The sequence below is a fragment of the Amphibalanus amphitrite genome, unplaced genomic scaffold (genome assembly GCF_019059575.1).
Source record: "Amphibalanus amphitrite isolate SeventyFive unplaced genomic scaffold, NRLGWU_Aamphi_draft 000357F_arrow, whole genome shotgun sequence".
Taxonomy (NCBI): Eukaryota; Metazoa; Arthropoda; class Thecostraca; order Balanomorpha; family Balanidae; genus Amphibalanus; species Amphibalanus amphitrite.
The window spans coordinates 231714-257672 of record NW_024881851.1 but is presented as its reverse complement, the minus strand read 5'-3'; the positions used below and the strand labels follow the sequence as shown (position 1 = coordinate 257672).

Sequence of the window (25959 nt, the reverse complement as noted above, 5' to 3'; positions counted from 1 at the left end):
GACATGCGACAAAAACGGCGCATGGCAGGCTAGCCGCCGCCACTTAGGGGCACGAAATAATTTTTTTCGCCGTATTGAAAAAGAGTAATTGGCATGCATTAATGATATAAGCTATCAAATTATGCTGTATTGAATTATTTTTGAATGGCATGCAGGTATAGCTGGCACCGTCCTAATTCACTAGGCTGCCGCTGAAGCCTGAACCCTCGTTTTTGAGGTTTGTAGGTTGTAGGTTGAGGTTAGGTTAGGTTCGGTTAGGTTTGTTATGGTTTTGTTAGAAAGAAGCACCTTTGGGCATAGTGCCTCTCCAGTCTCCTTGGTTGGAAAACCGGTATTAGTAGGTATATATTAGGTCCGAGTAAAGTATACATTTAGTCCGAGTGACTGTTAAAAGATAAAGTTGTCATATTCTTACATTATTTGACATCCTGAATCCAAAAATGATACTTATATGTCTTGGAAATAAAAGAAAAAACATAATCAAACCTGACCTAACCTTACCTATTTACCTACAATCTACCAACTTACAACCTCACAAACCTACAACCTAACCTTACCTACAAACCTACAACCTAAAACCTACAAACCTACAACCTAACCTAACCTAACCTAAAACCTAAATTTTTTGCTGTTACATATTTGTATCAACAGCGTCACAATTGTCCACTCGGACCTAATATATACTAATACCAACCTTTGTGTGATGTCTGCTCTACTAATACTGAAAGAAGCACCTCCGGATGTAGCGCCTCTCAAGTCTCGTTGGCTGGAAAACCTTTGTGTGATGTCTGCTCCACTAATACCTGTTTTTGTTGAGCCTACCTACTTATAATATGTGTGACCCAAGGTGCAGGGGTTCAAAAAGGATTGATTCTCAAACTGGTCCAGATTTTTCCAATACCCAGGTCATTGGCCTGGCCTGAAAGGCCAACCAATTGCACATGATATCACATGCACATGGTAGGTATCATCAGCTTCCTCTCGTCTTAGGCAGCACACTCGTTTTTTTCCGCGAAGCTCTAGCTCGATCTGAGGAAGAACGGCGGGGAGGGGAGTCCGATCGATACCTTTGCGGCTGTGAAAACGTCAATCCGAGCGAGCCGCTTTCATTATAGACGCTACAATATTATGTGATTTATCATGCCATGGCTAAATCACGCATTTGAGACAAACCATTTAGCGGTTTTTGTGGTAGTGATTTGATGGCCAGGTGCAGTTAAATTAAAATATTATTGTACTGTTAATGATACTGTTGTGCAGGTTACAACCAGACCAGAAGTCATCAATAGAATCTGACTGAGCCTGACTGGGCCTCCGGAGACTGGCCATGGCGTCCACCGGATGGGCCGGAGACGGCGACATGCTGACCGTCGAGCGGAAAGACATACCGGTAAGCAGCGCAATTTACATAGGCTACATCGAATGAAAAGCACCAGTAAGCAGCGCGATTTTTGTAGGTACATAGTTTAGATCGAACGGAAAGACATGCCGGTAAGCAGAGTGAGGCGACTATGCTTAAATAGTTCATAGTTGTACCATTTGACGGGTCGTAGTACTCGTAGTTGTACCATTTTACGGGTTCAGTTTATACGGTGACTATTATCTACTGCTGTAACTCTGTTTTCCTGCAAATGAATGCTCCCGACAGTCCGCCAGTGTTGACCTCTCTGCGTCCCCGACACTCACCCAGTGCTGACCTCTCTGCGCTCACGACAGTCCGCCATTGCTGACCTCTCTGCATCCCCGACACTCGGCCATTGCTGACCTCTCTGCGGTTTCCGGTAATCGGCCAGTGCTGACCTCTGTGCGTCCCCGTAAATGGGCCAGTGCTGACCTCTGTGCGTCCCCGTAAATGGGCCAGTGCTGACCTCTGTGCGTCCCCGTAAATGGGCCAGTGCTGACCTCTGTGCGTCCCCGTAAATGGACCAGTGCTGACCTCTGTGCGTCCCCGTAAATGGACCAGTGCTGACCTCTGTGCGTCCCCGTAAATGGACCAGTGCTGACCTTCCTGCGTCCCCGACAGTCTACCGGTGCTGACCTCTCTGCGTCCCCGACAGTCGGCCAGTGCTGACCTCCCCGCGCCCCCGACAGTCTGCCAGCTGCATGGCGGTCAGCCGGGACGGGCAGCACGCGCTGCTGGCCAGCCGGCGGCTGCTGGTGCTGGTCGACCTGCAGCGGCCCGACCACCACCTGCGCGCGCTCAGCTGGCACAGCAAGTACGACGCCGGGAGTGCCGCGTGGAGCCGAGCTGCGGCGCAGGGCGGCGCCGACCTGGCCGTCACGGTAAGTCACAGCGTCTGAGAGACACTGGCAGCGGGACATGTTTTGTCATATTTTGGAAAGAGATAACTTAATTTCCGGTTTCGGTCAGTCTAACAGCTATTACGTCCTGTGAATTGATAACGCTTAGTATTTAGCATGCCTTTGAGCTACTGCTATGTTCGCTGTTTATCGTAGCTCACCGTGTATCTCCGGCCCGGCAGTACAACACGGCGGTGGAGGTGTTCCGCTGCTCGGGCGGCGACATCCGCTCCACGGGCAAGCTGCAGTCGCACCGACGCACCATCACCGACCTGGACTGGCACTGGAGCGAGCCTCTGCTGGCCACCTGCAGCGTGGATACTAACGTCCACCTGTGGGACGTGCGGGAGCCGCGCCGGCCCGTCGCCACCATGCGCTCCGTCGAGAGCGCCTGCCAGGTGAGACCGCGCTGTGGGACTTTGGGCTACTTCGATTAATTTGATATTGCATAAAGGTTCTATAAGTTGTCATTTTTTCTCAATCATGAAATGTCCTACGGAAGCCTTAAAATATGCGCTATCATAAACGAATAGGCGATAGGAACCTTCCTATTTTCAGATAGTTTGCGACAGATGTAAATGTTATAAAGGTTATCCAAATATTTGAACGAGTCCCAAGGGTTGACATTACACAGTTCGCGTCTGTGTCCCTTTCTGTGCGTCCGTGGCATGCAGCGCTAACACAATGCTGCACAACTGACACCGCATGGTTCTGTCGGGCAGGTGAAGTGGAACCGGATCTCGAGTCAGACGCTGGCCAGCTCGCACGAGGGCGATATTCGCGTCTGGGACCGTCGCAAGCTCAGCATCCCAGAGCGCTACATATCGGCACACACGGCCAAAATACACGGCCTCGACTGGTCGCCAAACTCGGTAAGTGGCGCTCGGACATATCGATAATTGTGCTCAAACTCAGTGCTAACATTAGTCTGATAGTTATGAACGGCTACTGACATGATTTGACCGATTACTGGCTTCATGCCGCAAATATATTTTCAAACCTTCGTGTTACCTACGTTAGAATTATCTCAAAACTGGGCTTTCATGTTATCATTATGTTCCGGGTTGAGTGAGGCGCCGAACTGATTGATCATCGTTTTTTTTCAGGAGTCTCAACTGGCCACGGCCAGTCAGGATATGTACGTCAAGTTCATCGACGTCACAAACCCTCGCAACATCGCCAGCATGCCCAAGGCCAAGGACCCCGTCTGGCGCGCCCGCTACACGGTACGTTCGGCTCTCGGTGGCACGCGCAGTGCATGGTCCGTACGACGTATGTACGCTCGTGCTTTCTGTGATGCGCATGATTGTTGAAACTGTCTTCAGATGCCCGGGTGTGTCAATAATTACAAATGTACGCTGGGAGGCAAAGTGACGCGAGATGGCATCATTCTGGTGCATTGGAAAATTGCGTGGTTATTTTTTCTGGAGAGCACCGATACATGTTTCTCTTCCAATTGGTTGTACTGGTAATGGCGCAGACGATTGCAGCAGTGCAAGTAGTTTGTACGGGTAAACCTTTCCTTTTATACCTTCTATGAGTTGTGAATTGTGATGTTATTCTGACGTCTCCGCCTGCGTCGGTCAGCCGTTCGGCAGCGGCCTGGTAACGGTGGCGGTGCCGCAGCTGCGGCGCGGAGACAACTACTGCCTCTGTCTGTGGAACACGGCCAGCCTGGCCGCCCCGCAGCACACGTTCGCAGGTCACTCGGACGTGGTGCTCGAGTTCGACTGGCGCCAGCCCGACCCATCACAGATCAGAGGTAATAATTAACTATTTTGTTTTTCTTTCGTCTTGATATACACTTCTTCTACAGAAAGTATATTTTTGACGCGAGTTACTCACTGCATGTTTCTTCACGGGCAAATGCCAATTATTTGTAGAAAGTGCTCTTATCCAGTAGCGAACCGATGCCCGTTTTTCCCGGTGTGACGGTATGATGTCATTTTGACCGTTTTTGCGCCGCTAGGACTGGCCGTTTCGCCGTCCGGCACTGTCCTCCCTCGTACCGCCGGCCGGGCCGCCGTCCCGCCCTGTCGTCCCTCGGACCGCCGCCCGATGACCCACCGTGTCCGCCCGGCAGACGACTGCGAGTACGAGCTGCTGACGTGGTCGCGCGATCAGACGCTGCGTCTGTGGCCGCTGAAGGCCGACCTGCTGCAGGCGTGTGGCCACGAGCTGGCGCACGGCGTCAGTGGACTGGACACGGACCACGCCGCCTCGCCGACCACCGACGGTAATTACCTACCGGCTGTCGTTATCAGCGAATACTGAGCCATAGTGGACGAGTGTCATGGGAATCACTAATATGTGCGCTGGACACTTGGGACTCTATAGATTCATCACTAATTGCTTTGAATCGCAATGGTCTCCGTTAGTGCTCCCCTTTTCAAAACCTGATATTTGGCACCTTGGAGAAGAGAGAATTCAAAACGGAATCGCTCAAGGTGACCGCAATACTGTCGTAAATGTCGCTACGATCTTAAGTCGCCATTGTTACATACTGTCGCTGCAGCTATCGCTGAGACGTGCTGCACCAATGAAATTACGGACGCTGAAGTGAGTTTTACATATTTAGTCGGTTTTTCCTGAAAGCTTACGGAGTATGCTGCCTATTCCTGCAGGTATGGAGACCAGCTGCATCGAGCTGACCTCCCAGGAGCAGTCGGCGGCGGACAGCGGCCCCGGCAGCGGGCCCGTGTCGCCGCCCGTCTCCCCTCAGCGGCCGGCGCCGCCGCGCATCTGGCGAGCCATCAGCGAGGGGCCGCCCGCCTCACTCGAGCAAGAGTTCCTCATGATCAACAAGAACATCGACAACGTGCGCATCGAAAAGGTAGATGGACTGGGCACTGGGTGCGGTCGGGCTTTGTCAACGGCTACTAGAAAATGCTCTTAAGAATATCCATTATTTATATCTGACATGCCACACTGTGAATGTGCTCGGCTTGTGCTGTGACCGTCCGCCCATGTCGTGGTGAGGTTCCATGTGCTGTGATAATCCTCCCTCCCTGTGAGGCTCTGCTTTGTGTCATCTGACCTGTGACGGGTGTTTGCCCCCCCCCCGCTCCTTGTGCCGCAGATGAGCGCCGAGGAGCGGTGCTGCACGGTCTCCGTAGTCTGTGGCTCCGTCTCCGCCTGCCTCCGAGTCACCTTCCCTCTAAGCTACCCCAGCCAACAGCCCGAGTTTCGGTACCTGGAGGGCACCCGGCTCAGCGCCGCCGACCGACAGCACGTCAAAAAGGCCTGGGAGCTCACCGCCGAGCAGCACGTGAAGCGGAACCGCAGCTGCCTAGAGCCGTGCCTGCGTAACCTGGCGGCCAGCCTCCAGCGGCTGATGGAGCGCCAGGAGGAGACGGCGCCATCGCTCTACCCGGTCAGTTTCCGCGTGTGTTTGTATCTTTTTGTCTGTCTGTCGCTATCCCTTTTCCCTCTTCTTTTGCACGTTACGTGGGCGTCAGGCGAGGGCTGGTCGATGGAGCCTCTTTTCCGCGGAGATAGTGTACCTCTTGGAACTGGCCTCCGGGAGCCAAGTGCTCCGACCTCACGTGCCAACCTTTTCCTTCTCTCTTCTTTTTTCTCTTTTTTTTTTTTACTCGCATCTCTGTCCCACCTTTCTTTTTGTATTCCATCAGCTTTCTTCTCTCTCTCTCTCTCCTCTCCCTCCCCATTTCCTCTGTTACGTTGTCTATTTCTCTATCCTTCGACGGAGGGTGTCGTTCAGACTTGTGTTCGCCTTTGGTCTGTTCAGTTGTCCGCTGGTCGGCTTGAGCTGCCGTCAACTGGGGTTGAAACTGTGACCGTTCTCTCTACTGTCACCAGGCGCCGAGTACCACTCTCTTCCCGTCGGCCAACCTCTACGGCAGCTTCAAAGACGTCAACGTGGCATTTCCGCGCACCTCGGGAGCCAGATTCTGCGGCAATGGTCAGTCTCACCGCCTCTAATGCTATGTCCCAGTTCTATGTCATGTCGATATCTGAGGAGCGAAAGAAACAAGTTTGCTTAAATTTTCGTGGAATTTGTTTGTATTTAGAGAAAATAAACAGGGCGCGAACGACATATGCCGCCTTTCTGACGTGCAGATGCCTGCACCACTATGATATTCGTTGTGGCCGTGGCATTGGGCCTGTCAGTGTGACGTTGGTATTTCTTGTGTTCCCAGGTATGCTGGTGGTGTTTGCGTGCCCGGCCTACATGAAGCGGCTGTCGTCGCGCGGCGAGGGCGTCACGCCGCGCTCGCTGTCGGCGCTGGACGCCTACCTCATCAACTACGCGCAGGGCGCCTCGTACGCGCTGGCCGGCGCCCGGCTGGCCGCCTCGCCGATGCTGTTTCCGTCCCTGTCGCGCAGCCCGACCGGCGCCGACGGGCCGCTCTACGGCAAGGAGGCGGTGGTAAGCGTACCTGTAGATACCACAGCCGCCGGCGCTGCTTGTCCAGGCATCATGTATCGGACACCGCCATATCTTTCGTTCGGTCTGGGCTTCATAGACCAAGTTCTTTGGTTCTTGAGGCATGTTTGTTTGTCTGTTACCATGTGGCAGCAAATAGCAAGCGCCCGGGTTCATATATTCATTATTCACGACTGGTTTATACAGAATGGTGCATTACAGTCATAGACTTGCCAAGATGACCGTGAGCGCCTCTCATCTGTAGTGTTTCTAACGGTGGTTTAGCTCGGTTCGCGGTTAATTCTGTTAACATGGGCGCGGTTAATCTTGTGTGCTCTGCTCACCGCTCATTATCGCGCTCTATAGTTTACGAACTTGTTGCAGCTCCACTATCCTGTCTAGTGTCTATCCCCTCAAACCTCCTTGCCGCTCCGTCCGCAGCGTCTGGGCACATCGTCTCTGGGCCGCCGTCCCAAGGCGTACGGAGAGGAGAGGGCCCGGCCGCGGCACCCGCGCACACACACCAACATAGTACTCTGCTACGACGCCAGTCGTCTGATGCCGCTCAACAGGGAGCTGGCTGAGCGATACCTGTGAGTAGCTGCGATTGCAGTGGCTCCGTCACGTCACTTATTCGTCCTGAGCCAGCAATATGTAGTGTGGGGCTCGGAAGCCCACCCCCCCCCCCCCACACACACACTTCTGCGGTCTTCTGAGGTCTGCCACATTGCTGGCTCGTCCTCTCGACCCAGTTTGAATTGTACTGGTGGAAGCTCCTACACGACTAGTGCTCTACCAGTCATGAAACGCTCGATCTCCTTTACGTCAGTTGCCTAGGTACCGACTGCCCCTTGTTTTGCCGTGGTCTATTGTGTTAAATGCAGCTTGCGAAGACGGTTGCCGCCTGACCATCTCCTATCTGCCCATATTTTTCAGTCTGGGCGGACAGGACTTCAGTGGCATGTGCAGCGCCAACGCCAGCCTGGCGGCTTCCGTCGGCAGAAAGGACCTGGAAAAGGTGAGCCAGGAACTGGGGTTGGCGGTGGAGTGTATGTTTTATTGGACACGGAAGGGACCCAGGGATGGCGGGTCAGTGCCTGGGTTGGATGGTGTGTGTTACTTTGGCTTTTATTGTATTGCTAAGCGAAATTTGAGGGATGCTATGTGTTTCTTGGAAGTACTGAGTGGTGGTGTGTGACACGGGAAAGGCGGAGCGACTTAATGTTACCGGATAGGACGAAGTGGCGACGGCTTCGTAATTTTGCACTGCGCCGTCCTGCCGTCGCTTGCCGCCGTCTGTCTAACGTCGTCCCATCTCGGTCAGGTGTGGAACCTGATCGGCCTGGTGGGCGACCCGGGCCTGGTGGGCTCCAACGCCGACCCGGACGCCGGCCGGCCCTGGGCGCAGCACCCGTTCGGACGCCGCCTCGTCGAGTCCGTGTGAGTAGCTACAATCCTTGTTTTCTTCTGACCCTGCAGAGCTGTCTTTTTTCGGTAGTTTGTATGATAAGCGTACAGTCAGACACTCGTTTGTCTGTGTGGCTTCCCCGGCGCGGCTCCGATAGTATGATGCCTTAATCCCACTCTCTCTGACGCCGCCGTTCTCCCCGCAGTATCTCTCACTACCTGAAGATGCGCGACGTTCAGACGGTGGCCATGCTGTGCTGTCTGCTGGGGACGCGCGCCCAGCAGCCCAGCTCCTCCGTCCGACAGCAGGCCGTCGCCCAGCTCGACTCGGGCAGCGTGAGTGTCGGCCGCAGCCGCAGGATAATGGGAGACAACTGTGGGAATTCAACTGCAATTTTATCTCATGGCTTTGACAGACACTGATAAGCTTTTCAAGCAATTTAATTATTGGCTGTTTTCCTTTTTGATGTAGACAACACGTTCGCCATCAGCCTCAATCCAGTTTTTTTTTAATAGCTGAGACTTTTGTGTCAAGCCCATTGGCCAAACGCTTTGAAAAAGTGTTATTCCGGAACCAGTAATGCTCTATCAAATGTCGATGTTGCAATATTTGGGCTCGTAATTCCCATTCGTTTCTTTGTTGTGATCCTGTGAGTGTCGGTTGTAACTAACTTTCAGGGTCTGTGATATTCAAGAACAGTATCTGGCTGTTGACTGGATACTGTGCGTTGTTGAATGTACGTTTAGGGTTATATAATTATGTGCCCCGATTACCGAGTATGGGCGGACTGACGGGACCGCCAGTCGAACGGCCCGCTGAGAAATACCCCACCTGTCGCCCCCAGCTGCCCGTACCCAACAAATGGTGGATGAAGGTAGGGGCCACGGTCACGGCCACCGGGCGTGCAGTCCGTCCGCTGTCCGTCCGTCTATACCCACACCCCGCCCCGTAGCTATGTGTATTCGCTCGCGTGTGCGCTTGTGCTGCTGCCGGGTGTCGGATGAGATATCAGAAGCTCTCCCAGCCATCCCCCGCCCTCACTTCCTCGACCCACAGTCGAATGTCCTCTGAACTTACCTGTGGGAACCGTACCGGTGGGAATGTCCCTATATCAGGCCGCCCAGCTGTCCATGTAGTCCCTTGCTCTGCGCCCGCTGCTGTCAGATAAACACGCACACCGTTTACACCAGGGGTGTGATGTAACATTTATGGCCGCTACCCCGGTACCCCAACAACTTACAGCAGACTCAGCAACACCGCGGCAATGTTTTGCTTTGCTTGGTTTTGTTTACTTTTTAGTTAACCCACGCATATCTGTAAGTACCTGTAGTAACCCATCGTGCAGTACGAATTTTGAGTTCGGCACTTTGTAGCGTATTCTGGGATGTTGCTTTGGAGCGATTTGGCACACCCATGCATCTTGGGAAACTGGATTGCCGGGTGTAAGAAAAGCCTGTAAGTTCAAAGGTTGCTTTGCTTTTGCTCTACGAGTGCTATACAATTACGTACCTGACCGTCATCGATTATGTTTTGTTTTTCAATGATCAAGTGGCATTAGGCACGTATTTTTCATATTATTGTCCAAAGTTTCTTTCTTTCACTTTTTACAGCAGGATTGTAATTTGATTGAGGCAAGGTTTGACGAGTTTTGTTTGTCAGGTGGTGCAATGTGCATATTGTAAGCATCCCAGTGCACGTTAGAAAATAGTGGCGAATTATGTGCGTTTTCACAGATGTATCGCCTACTCACCATACGGTAGGCGGGAGCAGCCCACAATCACTTATTCAACAGTCAGCTATTCGAACTTTTTACAAAACCAAACTACATAGATAATAGATATGTCAACTATGTATTTCCGAAAGCCATGCATCACATTGGATAACAACTAAGACACGAGTTGCTGTCGCTTATCCGATCAACCGCTGAAAGGGAACTGACCCGGGCCCTGTTTCACCGGTGATAGCAGCACGCTGCTATTACACGTGTCAAATTGGGTTTCCATGGAGACGTCAACAAGCCTATTCCTCCAACACTACCAGAAGTGTGACTTCAGCTCGCGAAATGGAATAGCAGCGTGCTGCTATCACTGATGAAACAGGGCCCTGGGCCACGTCTTCGAACTACTAGCATAGAACGCTAAAACAACTTGCTTTATTCACTGATGTGTTTGTTTTCGTATTTATCGGGTGTAGATTGGGGAAAATGGACTTAACGGGCAACAAGACAAGTCTGGATACAACATTTCGACAATTAAGTGCATGCTGAAAAGGTGCATGTTGATATATAGTCTAATTCCTGTTCGACCATCTGGCCCAGAAAACAGTGCCTCAGAATGGCACCTGGGATAGCATACCGTCATACAATACAAGTTCAGCGCTCATTTTCCTTCGAGGTGGATGGACTGGTATGAAGCATGACTCGGTGTCAGGTCATGACATTGACATTCGTGTGCCCGTATTGTGTTTCTCATCGTTGTGTGATCCCTGCCGCCGAGCGGCGAGCCACGGTTGCGGGGACAGTATGCTAGGGTTGATAGGGGGGGGGGGATGATAGCGTCTTGAACGGTTCGAAGCCCATATCTGACAGAAGTCCAGCAGTGGTTATTGCTCCCTAGTTTCCGATGCCTCAATTGACGTCCTCATAGAAGCCTGAACCGGCTCTTGTCGAGTTTCAAGCTACCACACATTTGCGTACATTATCTCCAGCGAAGAACATTTATTATCACAAGAATGAACTGTCTAATTTGTCATGATTTGGAAAATGCTCAGGAACGACAGGTTTATTTTAGCTACAAATTACTGCGTTGGAAAGTGGTCGTTAATGTAGTTGGATGTCAAGAAAAAGGTGTTCGCTACCTCCTGCATCTATCGCTGCGTAGTTCTGAAGCCTGCGGCCTGCTTGCCAAAATAGTCATGCATAATTTTTGAAAGTTTTATTTGCGAACGTAGGGCTGGCGCATGCGTAAACGCGCGTGAGCGTGCAATGGTGCGTGTGGGTCAGTGTATCGGGGCGGTTTTTGTATGGCGTTTCTGATGATCTGTCGGTCGGTCGGGATATCTTTGATATCTCTGTGACTGAAGCCCCCTGTGTGTTTCAGCTGGGATTGGTGAAGAAGGTAATTGTGTGACTTTTACTAAAATTTTGACGTCCGTCCCATTAACCAGCATGGCTGAAGTCCTCTAGCATATTATTTTTAGGCGTCTCATTACAATGCATTTCTGTTTAAGAAACCCATGCTGAAAACCGCCTTATGAAGACAAACGTGCGGGTGTGAGACGAGGATGGTGTGAATGAGCTCAGCTTCGCAAATGACGTCGGCTTCCTCTTAGTTGCAGTTTGGTCTGTTCCGTTAGTGTTTGCGAAATATGTTAGCTCTGCCGCTATAGCATCACTGGCGGCGTTCCAGACGAAAGACGCTCTGTTCATAACGCACACGTACGAGTATTGCTAGAATGGGCTGTATAGTCGACGCTACTCCGACCTCCATGTAGACCTTCGTCTCGAACTTTTTTTTACCGAAAGCTGTTAAATTGAACGATGACGCAGGTCTTGAATTACTAGAGTCTAACTTATAAATCGGAATCGAACTTCTGTATCGAATGGAGCAAAAAAGGCAATCAAGGAATACTCCTGTGTTATGCTTCTAGTCTTCCTGAAGTCAGCATTTTGGCCTCTAGATACAGCGAATTTAGCTACACTGCTCCATCCGATCTTTGCTCGAGGTCATGACCTGACCCAAAATGGTCATGTTGTGCATCCGTCGTCACGTCCAAAGGAGACCAGCATAGTTCAGCTGATTCAACGCTTGAGCCTTATTTCAACCACCAAATGAAGCAAATAAACGCATTTGATCTCCCAGGACGGCACATGAACTCACGATACACAAGTGCCATCGGTAAAGTGCATTGAATATTACCATCGCATTGCTGTGGTATGATTCTGTGCTGTGAGTTGATTCAAGGTGCATGTAAATACATGTGAGCTTGGCAGGTGTATTTGCTATTGGCAGTTGCCATGCTCATCAATTGTTGACACTTTCTTATAACTTTTTTAATAGTTGATTTAGTAACTCATGCCGACTAAGCTATAAGCTCATCACCATTTTCTGAAGGTGAAGTTACTTGACCTGACCGGTGATTTGGAGCTTAAAACGCCATACTCTGACTATAACCCATACCATGATTTAAAAAAAAACGCTTGCTAGTGTGCTCCCGGAATATGTGGGATGAGGCGCGTGGGCATTGTCAGAAGTCGTAAACGTGTGTTGATCTGGCCGACTCGTGTGTTCTTTGCATTTTCTTTGCCTTCGCTGGTTCCAATCCAAACACCGCGTGGCTCAATAATCGTAATAGTCTGCGCAAATTGTCCTGCTGCTTGCGGCATGTTTGATCTTTGCTGCGAAATATAAACAGTGGGTTATAAATGTTGATGTAAAAAGTTGGCTTCTATGTACCTACCTTGTGTCTGTCTGGTTTATGTCCTGTCCTTAGATAAAAATTCAGACTACCGCTACCCAGCACGTATAGCTATGAATATGACAGGTATGGTAGCAGGCTGCGATATGGACATCGGGCAGCGGTCAGTTACCGCATGCAGTTATATTACCTTCCGTCTCGATGGTGAGAGAAATCGCTCGGTTCCCCGCTTACCAGACATTACTCTCTTTGACCTGCGATAGTAAGAAGTCGACTGGAAACCTTGACAATTAGGCTATCGAAGGCAATCGAAGTAGAGTTTGTTGACGATAGAGAGGCGGAAAGGGCCCTGAAAGCTACTCACTTCACATACACAGTTAAGGATCAGCAGGGCAGAAAGGAAGTAAACCTTTCGGTCAGCGTTTCGCCGCATCGCACGAAAAATTCCAGCCGAGGGGTCATTTTTTGCGACGATCTGGAGGGCATGCAAAACGACGAGATCGCCGAAGGCCTGTCACAGTTTGGGGTCTCCGCCGCCCGCCGCATCTACACCAAGAGAAGTGGCGCTCTCGCACCCACGCACAGTATCATTTTGACTTTCAACTCGCTGGAACTGCCGAGGGAGGTGATGATAGGATATCTGTCCGTGAAAGTTCGACCATATGTCCCGAGTCCCATGCGTTGTTTTCAGTGTCTCCGATTCGGTCACACTCGAGACAGCTGTCGGAACAGACCAGCATGCGGGAGCTGTGCGGCAAATGACCATAGCAGTGCCGAATGTTCGTCGTCCGAGTTGAGATGCGTCAATTGTGACGACTCTCAGACTCCACATTCCTCGTTTGATGGGCGATGCCCGGCCCTCCAGAGAGAAAAAGAAATAATGTCCCTGAAGGTCACCGAAAGGCTGTCATTTCGTCAGGCCCGAGACCGCTTTGCTGCCCTCCATCCCAAGCGGTCTTATGCTAGTGTGGCCAACGGTTCTAGACAGCGCTGCCCCACTGAAACTGATACCAACAACAGCATCGGTCAGTTAATAGCGATTCTGAAGTCATTCGGCTTCTGCTTTGTCCCAGATGCCAACAGTCACAGCAACTCATCAGTTCAACAGGAGCCCCCTAAAGCGTTGTCGTGCTCCGCCACGCAGACGTCGCCAAGCAGGAGGAGAGGAGTCTCGTCCCCCTCCCGTGGGGGAGGAAGAGAGGATGAGACTGGGGCGGGGGTGGAGGCTTCAGCCGCCCCCGAGGATACGGCCACGCCGCGGGGTGGTGAGTGGACCCTCGCCCGGGGTCGTCGCCGGGGCCCGCCCCCACCGCCGCGCTCTGTCGAACGGACCCCGTTCACGTCTCCGGAGATCCGTCGACCCCCGCCCAGGGAGACTGCAGTCATGGCGGCTCTGCGCCGCGGTCGGGAGGAGCGGCTTGAGCAGGACGCCAGACTAGGGCGGAGGATGGCCCAGGCTCTTGAGGAGCGTCGAGCGTCCTCTGTCCGTGGAGGTCCTGGTGGGCCGGGGGCGGCCCCGTCACCTCTGATGGGACCTCCCCCTACCCCTCCACCCCCTCCTCCACCTCCGCCCCCTCCACCTCCTCCGCCCCCTCCACCTCCTCCGCCCCCTCCACTTTCTCCCCCACCCCCGCTCCCACCGCCACCACCACCCCCTCCACCCCCTCCACTTCCTCCACTCCCTCCACCCCATTCACAGCGTCCTTCTGGTGCCCCTCCGGTGCCCGCCTCGGGCGAGGGGTCGGGACCCCGACCCCCGCCATGCACACCACCATCGGAGCCGAGACCGGCGGGGCCGCCGCCCGCCCCGGGCCGCCCCACGAAGCGCACACTTCCGTGGGAGTTATCTCCGTCAAACGATGGTAGCCCCCGCTCGCGGCTGAAGTTTCAACCGGGAGCTACGGGCCGGCCTAGGTCGGCCGATGGACGGCTCCGCGAGGGCCATCCAAAGGTAGCCTTTGGCGGTGGCCCGGGCCCCGGTGGCGAGGAGCATTTTTAAGTCCCCGCCTTTTTTTAACTCAAGTCAAAGTCGCCAGTTTTAGACACCTTTCGCTTACCCCAAGCGCTCAAAACTACAGCAATAACACGTTTTATCCTGCAGTGGAACTGCAGAGGCTTGCGTTCTAGCACTCCAGAACTGCAAGCACTAATCCGCTCTCAGCGACCTTTGGTTGCTTGCATCCAAGAAACCAAACTCAGATCTGAGTCCAGGTTCCCCATGAAAGGATTTTCGGTTTTTCGCAGGGACCTTGCTACTGAAACCGTCGCGCACGGAGGTGTTATGGTTCTGGTCCATAACGCCGTGCCTGCGAGATGTATTGATTTAAGCTCGCCCCTTCAGGCGGTAGCGGTCCGCATTCATCTAGGCCAGCGTGACATCACTGTGTGCTCACTTTACTGTCCCCCTGGCGCAGCTCTTCCTCTTCTGGAACTACGCCGGCTAATTGCCGAGCTCCCTCCACCTGTGATGCTTCTGGGTGATTTTAACTCTCACCACTCTGCATGGGGATGTGATTCTGTGTGTACACGCGGTCGACTTTTAGCGTCCTTGATAGACGAGGAGGGCCTTTGTGTTTTAAACACTGGTGCTGCTACCCATTTCACCATGCCGTCGGGACATTCATCAGTTCTAGATCTCAGCCTTGTCAGTCCACACCTTGTGCCGCTTTTTACGTGGCGAGTGGACGCGGACTCTTTTGGTAGTGACCATTTCCCCATATGGCTTGAACTGCGTGAGCGGCCCTCGGTTGGCTGCCGGCCACCGAGATGGAACCTGCGGAGGGCAGACTGGGAGAAATTTCAAACGTGCTTGGAGGATGCTCTCTCATCTGACCCTACAGATGATCTGTCAGTAACCGATTTCACCTCCTTACTCATTGAAGCAGCCAAGGCATCCATTCCTCGTACATCGGGGGCGCCTTCTCGCCGGCCGGTCCCATGGTGGTCCGATGCGTGTCGAGACGCCATCAGAGCGCGGAAACGAGCGCTGCGCGCTTTCAGGCATAACTGCACCACCGCAAACATGATCGCGTTTAGAAAAGCCAGAGCGTTCGCTAGGTGGACGGTCAAGAAAGCTAAACACGAATCCTGGGTGGAATACATCAGCCAGCTTAACAGATTCACGCCAATCTCCGAGGTTTGGTCCCGTATAAAACGTATATCAGGTCGTTTCTCCTCATCCCCTCTTCCTGTTCTGAGTGTGTTTGGCAGAAATGTGTTGAACCCAGCTGATGTAGCGTACGAAATAGGCCGTGCGTTACATGACCGCTGTGTCGGTGACTGTTCTGACCCCGACTTCGCCCGCCATCGTGCTCGGTGCGAATCGACTGGCGTCAATTTTAACACATCACAACATTTTAGCTACAATGATCCCTTTACTATGGAAGAGTTAAAGTCCGCTATAGGTGGCCTGAAGTGTGTCGCAGAAGGCCCTGATCTTGTACACAATGAGATGCTTCGGCGTCTCCCGTCACCGGGACTTGAAGCATTGCTCCATCTTTTCAATGCGCTCTGGGAAAGAGGGCTGTATCCCGAAACATGGCGGACGGCCATCATTATCCCGGTGCTGAAGGCTGGTAAAAGCGGGCTTGATCCGCTTCACTACCGCCCTATTGCGTTGACATCTGCCATAGACCCGGGAACAGGGGGGGCAGCGGGGGCGCTTGCCCCCCCAACTTGGGAGCCGAGGGGGCGGCGCCCCCTCAACATTGAGGTAGCGAGAAAAGATCTTTCCTCCCTTTTCCGGACTTCTTTCCTTCTTGTTTCTTTTATACATCTAAACATCAACACACGGCATTTTCCTTGCCATCTGAATGGTTTCTGCTGATACAGTATCGATTTGACAACATCTGCTATTGACTTGTCATCCCGCTTTCATTTGGGCCTGACCTTGGCCATAAGTTTGGCAGGCCAGATTTTATACTGCACCAGCTTGAGTCAACTTTGAGAAATGCATAACATACAACGGTGGTAAAATCGTTGCTATAGGTATAACACAGTTTACCCGCTCCGGGTGTGAGGGAGGGGTGTGGGGCAATCGGAGTGCCGTTGACGTGGCGCCCTCGGAGGGCCGGTATGGGATTAAAGCTCAGCGAGACGAAGGGCTTGTGTGGTGCCTTCGGTTATCGGTAGCACCCTCAGATTCACCGCGGCGTAGGGCCCTCAGAGCCGCCGGTAAGGGGCCTTTAGAGGCACCGGTGGGGGGCCGCCATGCAGGTGCCGGTGTGGGCGCTCAGAGGTGCTAGTGTGATTCTCTCAGAGGTGCCGATGAGGGTCCTTACAGGCATTGCTGTGGGCCCTCATAGACGCTGGTGTGGAGCCGTTACAGACGGGTGTGGGGCCTTTAGAGTTGCTGACGCGAACTCTCTACAAGCCGGCAGGGGGTCTCATTGACCGGCAAGGGGTCCTTAGGCCGGCAGAAGAAGTCCTGTGGGGTCCTTAGAGACCAGCATGGTACTGTCAGACGCCGGTGGGGCCCTCAGTGTCACCGGTGTGGGGCCCTCAAAAGTCACCAGTGGGTGGCCTTTAGATGCGCAGGTGTTGATTTGGTCCTCAGAGCCGCCGATATAGGGCACTGGTGTATAGGCACTCAGAGTTGGAGGTGTGAAACCCTCAGAGACACCGGTGTGGGCCCTCATAGGCGCCGACGAGGGCCCCACAGTTGCCGTTATGGGGCCCTCAGAAAAATAAGTGTGGGATCATCACAGGCGGGAAATGCCCCTAGAACTGGCCCCTCATAGGCCGGTAAGACCTCTCAGAGGCCAGTAACGGGCCTTTGGAGACCACCGAGGGGCCCTTAAAAGCCGCAAGAGGCCCTGAAAAGCCGGCTTGGGGCCCTTATGGAGATCTTAGTGTGGCTATTTAGGGCCCATGAGGTGCTCTAACGAGCCCCATGGGACCCTTCTGAGTAGAAATATGGCCATCGTTAACCCTCAGCGGTCAAATGGCGCCGCAGGGCGCCTCGGACCCGAGGGTCCCTTTTATCCCGATGGGGGGGGGGGGGTACGTGTCCCCTTAGAACCCTAGCTACGCCACTGTTTCATATGCATCATGTCAGGCATTTTAGGCTCGCCCCCCCAACTTGAAAATCGTTCCCGGGCCCCTGACATCTGCCCTGGGCAAGCTGCTTGAGCGAGTTGTAAACGCGCGTCTCGTCTGGTTTCTGGAGGAACAAGGTGTTTTATCTAACTCGCAGTGCGGTTTCAGAAAGTATCGGAGCACAGTAGATCACATTTTAGCCCTTGATACCGAGGTTCGTTGCGCATTTAGGCGGAAGCGACACATTGGTGCATTGTTTTTCGACATTGAGGCTGCGTATGATACCACTTGGCGTTTCGGTATTTTACAAAAGCTTTTCAAGTACGGTATACGCGGTACAATGGGCCATTTCCTCGCCAGCTTTTTATCTAACCGGTCTTTCAGAGTCCGTGTCGGTGGCAACCTCTCAGAGCAGTTCCCCCAGGTCAACGGTGTCCCCCAAGGAGGAGTCCTAAGTGTTGTGCTGTTCGGGGTAATGATTAACGATATTGCCGATCACCTGCCCCCTTCCATTGGCCGTGCCCTTTTTGTGGATGACTTCTCTATCTGGGCCAGTGGTGCAACCACACGTATAGTAGAGAGACAGCTCCAGTTGGCAATTAAAAGATTAGAAAACTGGAGTGCTGTTAACGGACTACGATTCTCGACAGCCAAAACTGTAGGTGTCCACTTTTGCCGTTTTCGCCGTAATTGCCCTGACTTCTCTGTCAGGCTAAGGGGTGCAGTGATCCCTGTGAAGTCGGAGGTGAAGTTTCTTGGGATGGTAATAGACAGCCGTCTTACCTACCGCACTCACCTGAAAGAGCTCCGCGACCGATGTTTTCGAGCTATGAATGTTTTGAAATGTGTTGCGCGTACCTGCTATGGGGCGGATCGTAAGACACTGCTCTTGCTTTATCGTGCTCTTGTCCGTTCTAGACTTGACTACGGCTGTTTTATATACGATAACGCCACGGAGACCTCGAAACGTATTCTGGACTCTGTGCACCATACTGCTCTTCGTATTGCCACTGGTGCGTTCCGGACCACCCCAGTAGCCAGCCTCCTTGTAGAGGCCCACGAGCCACCTCTTGCCTTGCGTCGCCAGCTACTGGGCATGAGATATACCATAAAACTCCGCCAGTTGCCTTCCCACCCTGCCTATGATGCAGTTTTCTCACGTGCCAACCTGGCGCTTTTCAGAACCGGAGAAGGTGCACGTACTGTCCGCTACCCCCCTTTCTGCTCTCGTATGCAATCGCTGCTCTCGGAAGCTCAAATTAAACTTCGGGGGGTCATGCGTAAGGAGTGGCCATCTGTCCCACCGTGGAGACAAGTCCCGCCAAAGGTGGACCTTTCCCTCACCGATGTGAGAAAAGGCGACATCCCTCCAGCTGTTTTAAAGGCTCGTGCGCTGGAACATATTTCAAGGTACTCTGACTACATAGCCTGTTATACTGACGGCTCAAAGACTGATGACGGTGCCGGGTGTGCTTTCGTCTGCGGCGACGCTGTGCGGTGTTTTACCTTACCTAAACATGCATCCGTTTTTTCCTGCGAATTGGTCGCTATCCTCAAACTCCTGTGTTTTATCGAGATTAATCCCGCTCGGTCATATGTTATTCTTTCTGACTCATTGAGTGGTCTCCAGTCCTTGTCACAATTCTACCCTTCTGACCCTCTCGCACAGGAGATTCTTCTTCGTGTGACAGCCCTCGACCGAGAGGGTACGTCGGTGTCTTTTTGCTGGATCCCTAGCCACGTCGGTATTCACGGCAACGAACGGGCGGACCGAGCTGCGAACCATGCTGCGCAGTATCTGTGCTCCCGCCGATTCCCTCTACCCGCCAGGGACTTTGTACCGGCGGTGGGCTCTTTCCTCCTCGGAAAGTGGCAGGAGGCCTGGAGCCAATCCCACGGTAACAAACTTTTACGTATCAAGCCAGGTTTAGCTACCTGGTTGTCGGCCTCACGCAGATCGCGACGCGAGGAGGTGGTCCTCTGCCGGCTTCGTACCGGGCACACTTATGGCACCCATGGGTTCCTTATCGGCGTTGGCTCCAGGCCTATTTGTACCAGATGTGGTGACCGACTTTCGGTCCGACACGTCTTGGTCGAGTGCCCGAGACTGGACGCTGAGCGATTGCGGTTTTTTGGATTGCGTGGCCCCCAGCTCTCTTTGAGAACACTTCTCCGCGACGACTCCCCTTTTCTCGATTCCGTTCGCCTCTTTTCGTTCATCACGGCCTCCGGGCTTCAGGTGATTTTTAACCCCCGACTTTGAGGAAGATTGGTTAGATATGGGCGCCATATAGCCTCGTTGCTGGTGCGCCCTAAAACACCAAATCATCATCATCAGACAATTAGGCTCCATTTGTTTGAACAGGAGCATAAATTTGCATCAGATATGAACATATGTTATGTAGAGAGGACTTGGTCTAGTTCGAAAAATAATCACCTCAGGCATGGGTGGAGAATTGTCTTCAAAGTTGGTATGACGCCAGCTGCTTCATACAATGCAGCAACGTTGACACATAAGGAAAATCTGGGCACATACTAAGCATAACAGTGCATTTTCTATACATCTACAATGTACTTGACTGTTTCATATACCTATGCATCAAAATTGATATGAAATATTGCGAATGATAAAGAACAAAATATCAAAACGCATTGAGGTCGTGCATCCTTAATTAAATCAAGTATGCAGTGAATTACTTGTCTCAGTCTTGTTCCCTGAAACTCCTTGTTAATGTCAAAGCTTTTTTACCTCATATTTTGAATTTTTACAAGCTGTAATTCTAAAAATTCATAGGTTTTACCCTGAAAAGTTGGTATGGCATTGTCATACCATTTTTTAAGTTGGTGTGGCACATGCCATACCTGCCATACCACATTCTCCACCCATGACCTCAGGAATCATTGGAGATCTCTCATGATAAAACCCAAACTTACTCGTTTAGCCCGCGCCCCGTAGGGGGGGGGGCCGAAACGGCCCCCCCCCCCCTGTCCTTTTCGGTCGATATCTCCTAAACGGCTGGAGATATCGCCACCAAACTTTCAGGACCCCTCCGGGCATCAATTTTACACATTGTGACCAAAATTTTTTCCAGAGGCTATGATAGGTTGGCCACAAATGACGTCAGAGTGACGTCATGTTCTGTCATTTTCGACCGAAAAAAGACCTTCGCGAGAAGACCTGTCAGGACTACAGCTTTGAAGATACAGAAAAATGATCAAAACATAAAAGGTGTAGAATTAACAGGGCTACAAAACTGCTATCTCGAATTTTTGAAATTTTTGAGTTTTGACCCCCAAAAATCAAAAAAGCATTTTTTTGGATATATTCGCCAAAAAATCCAAAAAGTTTTTTGAGTTTCGAAAAAACCGGAATATATGTGATAGTGCCTACCGTCGTCTATCTACATACCAAATTTCAGATCGATACCTCGTTTTTTGGCCAAGTTATAGCGAAAAAACTGTTCAAAAATGATGACGTCAAATTTTCAAACTCAATTTTTGGCAATTCTAGAACTCGTAGAGCAAAACGAAGACCACCATTAGACTCCCCGTGACGAGCTGCATCGAATCGATACCCATTTTATGCAAAAATATCAACTTTGAAATTTGACCTAATTTGACCTGAACTTGACCTGACCTTCACAAAAACGTGACCTAGGCTGGCCCCAAAGGCTGCCTTACCCACATAATCGCATTTGTCATGTAAAATGGACCATAAAACATGTATCACACGACGCATTCATATTGTGACCCCCGGTGACCTGACCTCGCTGTGACCTGACCTGGTATCAGTGACCTCAGATAGCAAAGTATGTGTTTGACGAACAATGTACCATCGATGGTTTTCAATAAATTACCAATTTACTCGCTTTCACAGCACATTTCTTGAATTGCCTGTGAACGGTGAAAATCTGACCTTTGACCTGACCTGTGACGTCATCGGTTTGACCTAGGTCAATGAAATTTGGTCACAAGGTAGTTCCCGGGTGGGGCTATCGAACGCCGTTTGAATTTTGAAAATCGGCCGGTAACTTTCCGAGATCTTAGGGGGGGCCGAAACGGCCCCCCCCCCCTACGGGTGGTAGGGTCCGCCGGTAGCCCTACGGGGCGCGGGTTAGTTTTCTTTCAGTCTGTTCTCGTTCACGGTTGCGTTTAATGCTGGACTGGGTGAAGACAATATTGTGTTTTAGCTCGTGCTTTAGCAGCCCCCGGACTGATCTGTGCTCGGCTGTGGCAGTGCTGTCATTATTTGTTCTGCATGCTCCGACCCCTAGGTCTTTACCCCGAAGTATTGGATGAACATGTCCATACATACATGGCATTGGCAATCGCCGTGCTACAGATCGGCATGGACGTCCCGAAAACTTTCTCAATCGCCCCTTCTATTCCTGAAGCAGTGTTCGGAACCGTTGATCTGATAGAAAGTAATGACAGGTTTCCAAACATATCAGGCAGCGGTGCATTGAGAGAGAATTGAACGCATGACTGATTGAGCAGAAGACTAGATACAGTCGACGTGGGTCTGGAGAGGGACTCCATTATATACTTACCGCGGAATAATGCAGATATGAAAGTAAAATAGCTCTGATGAATGTTGAAGTTGAAATAGCTCCGACTTGGTCTAGATATCGTTCTTACAGACACATTCCCCGGGCACGGTATAGTTCACAGCAGCCAAACCTCCCTATTATATGCCACACCCGTATGGTAAGTTTGACCCTGTATTCGGTGTAGATGTCGTGTGTTGCGTGTTAGCCGACTACCCCCGTCCCACTGTTACGCCCTTTGTTACCGTGTCTCTGCAGCCGGGCGAGTCGCCGTACCACACGGTCCACCCAACCGAGACCCGCCGCCACCCGACGCTCGAGGGGCTCGGCGTTAACGTGTCCCGACAGAACCGCAGCAACTCTTGGTCGGATGTGCTGGACGAGAGCCGACTGGCGGCGCCCGAGCCCGGCGCCATCGAACAGCGCTTCCAGCATGACAATAACCGGCGGTAGGTGTGCGGCAATAACCTAGAGTATGCGTACATACCTTATAACGTGGCCCTGAACGTGAACAATGGCTTAGCTGTGAGTGGTCATTTTTCGTCATAAAAGAGGTGCGATCACTTCGTGCGGTGTCTGATGATGATCGAACTGGATGTTTCTATTTGCAGGCTCCTGGACCCCGCTCGTCAGGCCGAGTTTGATCGATACAAACGGATTTACGCCGACATTCTGTACCGCTGGCAGCTGACCAACCATCGGGCACAGGTGAGTACGCAGCGATACCCTGCGGGATCCCCAGGCTGCGGTTCCAGGATCGTTACTCGAGAACCGGACAGGGATCGGTACTCGGATATTGGGAAGGGGTCGGTACCTACTGGAGTATCGGACAGGGGTCGGTACTCGGATACCTATTGGGAAAGAGTTCGGTACCTACTGGAGTATCGGACAGGGGTCGGTACAGTCGAGTGCCGGCAGGGAGGTTATCGAGAATCGGGGAGGAGTTGCTGCCCGGATACCTGCTAAAATCCCAATAAATAGATCAATGCGACACGAGGGGACCAGTCCCATCAGCCGGTGGGTTTGCGTCCGGCGCCCCTCCTTTGCTACATCGCCTTGTTGACCGCGCCGCCGTGCTCAGGTGCTCAAGTACGTGAGCACGGTGCCGGTGGCGCACTGCGGCCTGGAGGTACGCTCCGAGTGCAGCCGCTGCGGGCGCACGTTCGCCGGCTCCGAGTGTCCGCTGTGCCGCCGGTGCACCATCGTCTGCGTCATCTGTCACGTCTCCGTCAAAGGTGGGTGGCTGAACTGTCCGTCCCCTCCGTCAAAGGTGGGTGGTCGAACTGTCTGTCCTCTCCGTCAAAGGTGGGTGGCTGAACTGTCCGTCTTGAGTGGGTGCTGTCGCAACACTGTGTTCCTGGGCGCGAGGTGTGTGGTAGGTGCGTGGGGCGTGATGTGGATGGCTGAACTGTCCGTCCGTAGTGGGTACTGCCGCGTCTCTGACCCTATTTTCCTGGGCGTGTGGTGGGTGGCTGAACTGTCCGTCCGCAGTGGGTCCGGATTGTCACGTCTCTGACCCTGTGTTCCCGGGCGTGTCATTGTTACTATCACTGTGCAGTGTCACATTTTGGGTAGTCTTATCCTTTTTGACGTTCTGTTCAAAGCTAAAGTTTCAGCAACACTTTCCACATCAATAATTATGGCGTGGACGTAAAAACTACTTGAAGAAGTCTTAGCGGATTCCTCTATTATAATTTTGGTCCAAGATGACCGCTGTTTGTCTACCACAGGCTTCAATGTGTTACTCGTCTGGGCTGTCAGCGCACCGTTATTAACGCTGTGTGACCTATCTGACAGGTATGTCGTCCTTTTGTCTGGTGTGCGGCCACGGTGGTCACCTGCTACACATGCTGCAGTGGTTCCGCGACCAGCTGCTCTGTCCGACCGGCTGCGGCTGCCGCTGTGCAGAGAGCCTCCAGCAGTGATCTGTACAGCTGCTCGGAGAGCCTACAACAGTGACAGGTAAAGAGCAGCTGCTCCGAGAGCCCTCAGCAGTGGCTGGTTTAACTGCTAAGAGAGCATCGAGCAGTGACCAGTGGAAACTTCACCAACTGCTCTGTCCAACTAGCTGCGGCTGCCGGCTGTTCAGAGAGCCTCCAGCAGTGATACAGTGAGCAAAGAGCGTGAACAGTTACCCCGTTTGGATGCCACTCCAGCGTCCCACGAGCTTCAGGTGTATAATTTGTGAGTTTTGGCGTATTACTCTATATGTGTATTGTGTATATTGGCGGGCTGTTTATAGTCGGCCCTCCGTACAAGGCTGTGCTGTGCGAGATGACAAAAGGGAGACGTCGCAAAATGTTAAACGCAACGTATGCGTACTGAGCGTATATTTATGGGGCAGACATGTGTCTGTGACGTGATTTAGCGTGAAGGAAAGGAAAGCTGTCACGACTACAGGCAGTTATTGGGATGATGCAAGAAGTATTCTTTTGAGCGCTGTTTACCAGGGCAGTGATTATCCTCGATGGAAATATAAATATTGCGAAGTTTCCGATGTTTCAAGGAAGGTTGGACGTGCCGCCACGCCCAACGTTTCAGTCGTCCCGACGTTGCCGATTGCCTTACCGGCACAGTGCACTATGTATTTTGTCGCTGTGCCTAAAATGTCACCCACACCGCCTATATGATCTCTCTTCCCCATTCAAACCGCCAGCGCAAACAGCATTGGCGTGAAATTCATTATTGTATTGTTATCTTATTCGGCCTCGATGCCCTGTTGACCAAGCACAGCAGTTTGCAGTAAATGGAAAACCAACAGGAAAACGGAACACCCTTTATATATATATACCGGCATAAATGCCAGTAATTTGAAACCAAGCATATTCTAGTGATCACAAGCGAACCACTCCGGAAATACATGACCACAGAGCTCGTACTGGAAACAAACTACCGATATAAAATGTTATTAGCTATGAACATGTTTCACGCCGTCCGTCTTATAGCTAGAACTCCTCTCGATAGGCACATTCTATACAGGCACAAACATTATTGCCATCGCTTAGTAAAAATATACAACTCATCTAAATCAAGCCATATCGACCACGTAGCATTATCACGATAGATCTACAAATATATGTCACAAAACGAGACCGTCATGGGGTGACGGCAGAACGGGGGGCGGCGGCTCAGTGGATGGTACCGGTGCCGATATCCTCCGAGTCGTCGGTCACGCTGCCCAGCAGCGACAGCAGCTCGCTATCGAGCACCTCGTCGCTGCCTTCCGGGCCGAGCTGGCGCGCAAACTCGGCGTCCTTCCCGCCGCCGGTCGCCCACGGGTCGCCGCCGCCGCCTCCGGCCGCCCAAGGGTCGCCGCCGGTGGCCCACGGGTCCGCACCGCCACCGCCGCCGTCCGTAGCCCATGGATCCGCGCCGCCGCCACCGTCCGTAGCCCACGGGTCGGCGCCGCCGTCGCCGGCGCCCCACGGGTCGGGCAGGCCGGTCTGCTGCGCCCAGTCCTCGCCGGTGCTCTGCTGCCAGAAGGCGCCCGCCGAGCGCGAGTCGAGCTCCGAGGAGGAGCTGACGCACTTGCTGCAGGCGCAGCTGTCCGGCACGGTGAACGTGTGGTAGATGCTGTTGCCGGTCTCGCAGGTCAGCCGCACGTCCAGTTGGCGGGTGCCGGTGGCGCCGCAGCACTTGCAGCCCGACTGGATGGTGGACGTGTCTGAGGGAAAACGGAGTCGGTTTCAGAAACAATACGAGTGCGAGGAACAGGGCAAGCAGACCGCGCGACAGAAAACAGACGGTACTAACCCTGCGGGACAGAAAAGTCAGTGCATTAAAACATTTCCGCTTCAAAAGCTATGTATTGTAAGCGTATAGCGTGTCTAGTTCGAGTGTCGAATGGACGGCCCACTCTGCAT

General features: G+C 52.4%; 2 protein-coding genes across 6 annotated transcripts in view; one reads left to right on the top strand and one right to left on the bottom strand.

Moving 5' to 3' along the window:
• Position 1: 1 nt before the first annotated feature.
• On the top strand, positions 2-24588 carry LOC122389389 (GATOR complex protein WDR59-like). Of its 5 annotated transcripts, none has more exons than XM_043381327.1 (21): positions 2-84; positions 1261-1390; positions 2092-2283; positions 2484-2699; positions 3024-3173; positions 3408-3527; positions 3889-4063; positions 4385-4537; positions 4926-5134; positions 5381-5674; positions 6121-6223; positions 6462-6691; positions 7130-7281; positions 7625-7706; positions 8013-8128; positions 8302-8431; positions 8941-8970; positions 22355-22545; positions 22708-22804; positions 23178-23331; positions 23894-24588. In XM_043381327.1, exons 2-21 carry the CDS (start codon positions 1328-1330, stop codon positions 24019-24021), a joined length of 2985 nt encoding a protein of 994 aa, XP_043237262.1. In that variant the 5' UTR covers positions 2-84; positions 1261-1327; the 3' UTR covers positions 24022-24588. The 5 variants fall into 5 exon arrangements, with proteins under 5 accessions (XP_043237262.1, XP_043237265.1, XP_043237266.1 ...); XM_043381328.1 differs by lacking the exon at positions 2-84 and adding an exon at positions 109-217; XM_043381330.1 differs by lacking the exon at positions 8941-8970 and having other exon boundaries at positions 6-84.
• A 175-nt stretch (positions 24589-24763) lies between these two features.
• Positions 24764-25959, bottom strand: part of LOC122389410 (hemocytin-like) — a 36561-nt gene continuing 35365 nt past the window's right edge. Inside the window, exon 64 of the mRNA XM_043381413.1 lies at positions 24764-25760. Coding sequence (XP_043237348.1) covers positions 25225-25760 — 536 coding nt within the window. The 3' untranslated portion in view covers positions 24764-25224. The remainder of the gene's footprint in view (positions 25761-25959) is intronic.

What these genes read in the sequence shown, in the direction of transcription:
- LOC122389389 (XM_043381327.1), top strand. Translation starts at nt 1,328, where the DNA reads ATGGCGTCCACCGGATGGGCCGGAGACGGCGACATGCTGACCGTCGAG. An exon ending in TCTACGGCAAGGAGGCGGTG is followed by an intron (nt 6,692 to 7,129) that starts GTAAGCGTACCT and finishes CTCCGTCCGCAG; the next exon opens with CGTCTGGGCACATCGTCTCT. An exon ending in CGCCGCCTCGTCGAGTCCGT is followed by an intron (nt 8,129 to 8,301) that starts GTGAGTAGCTAC and finishes TTCTCCCCGCAG; the next exon opens with TATCTCTCACTACCTGAAGA.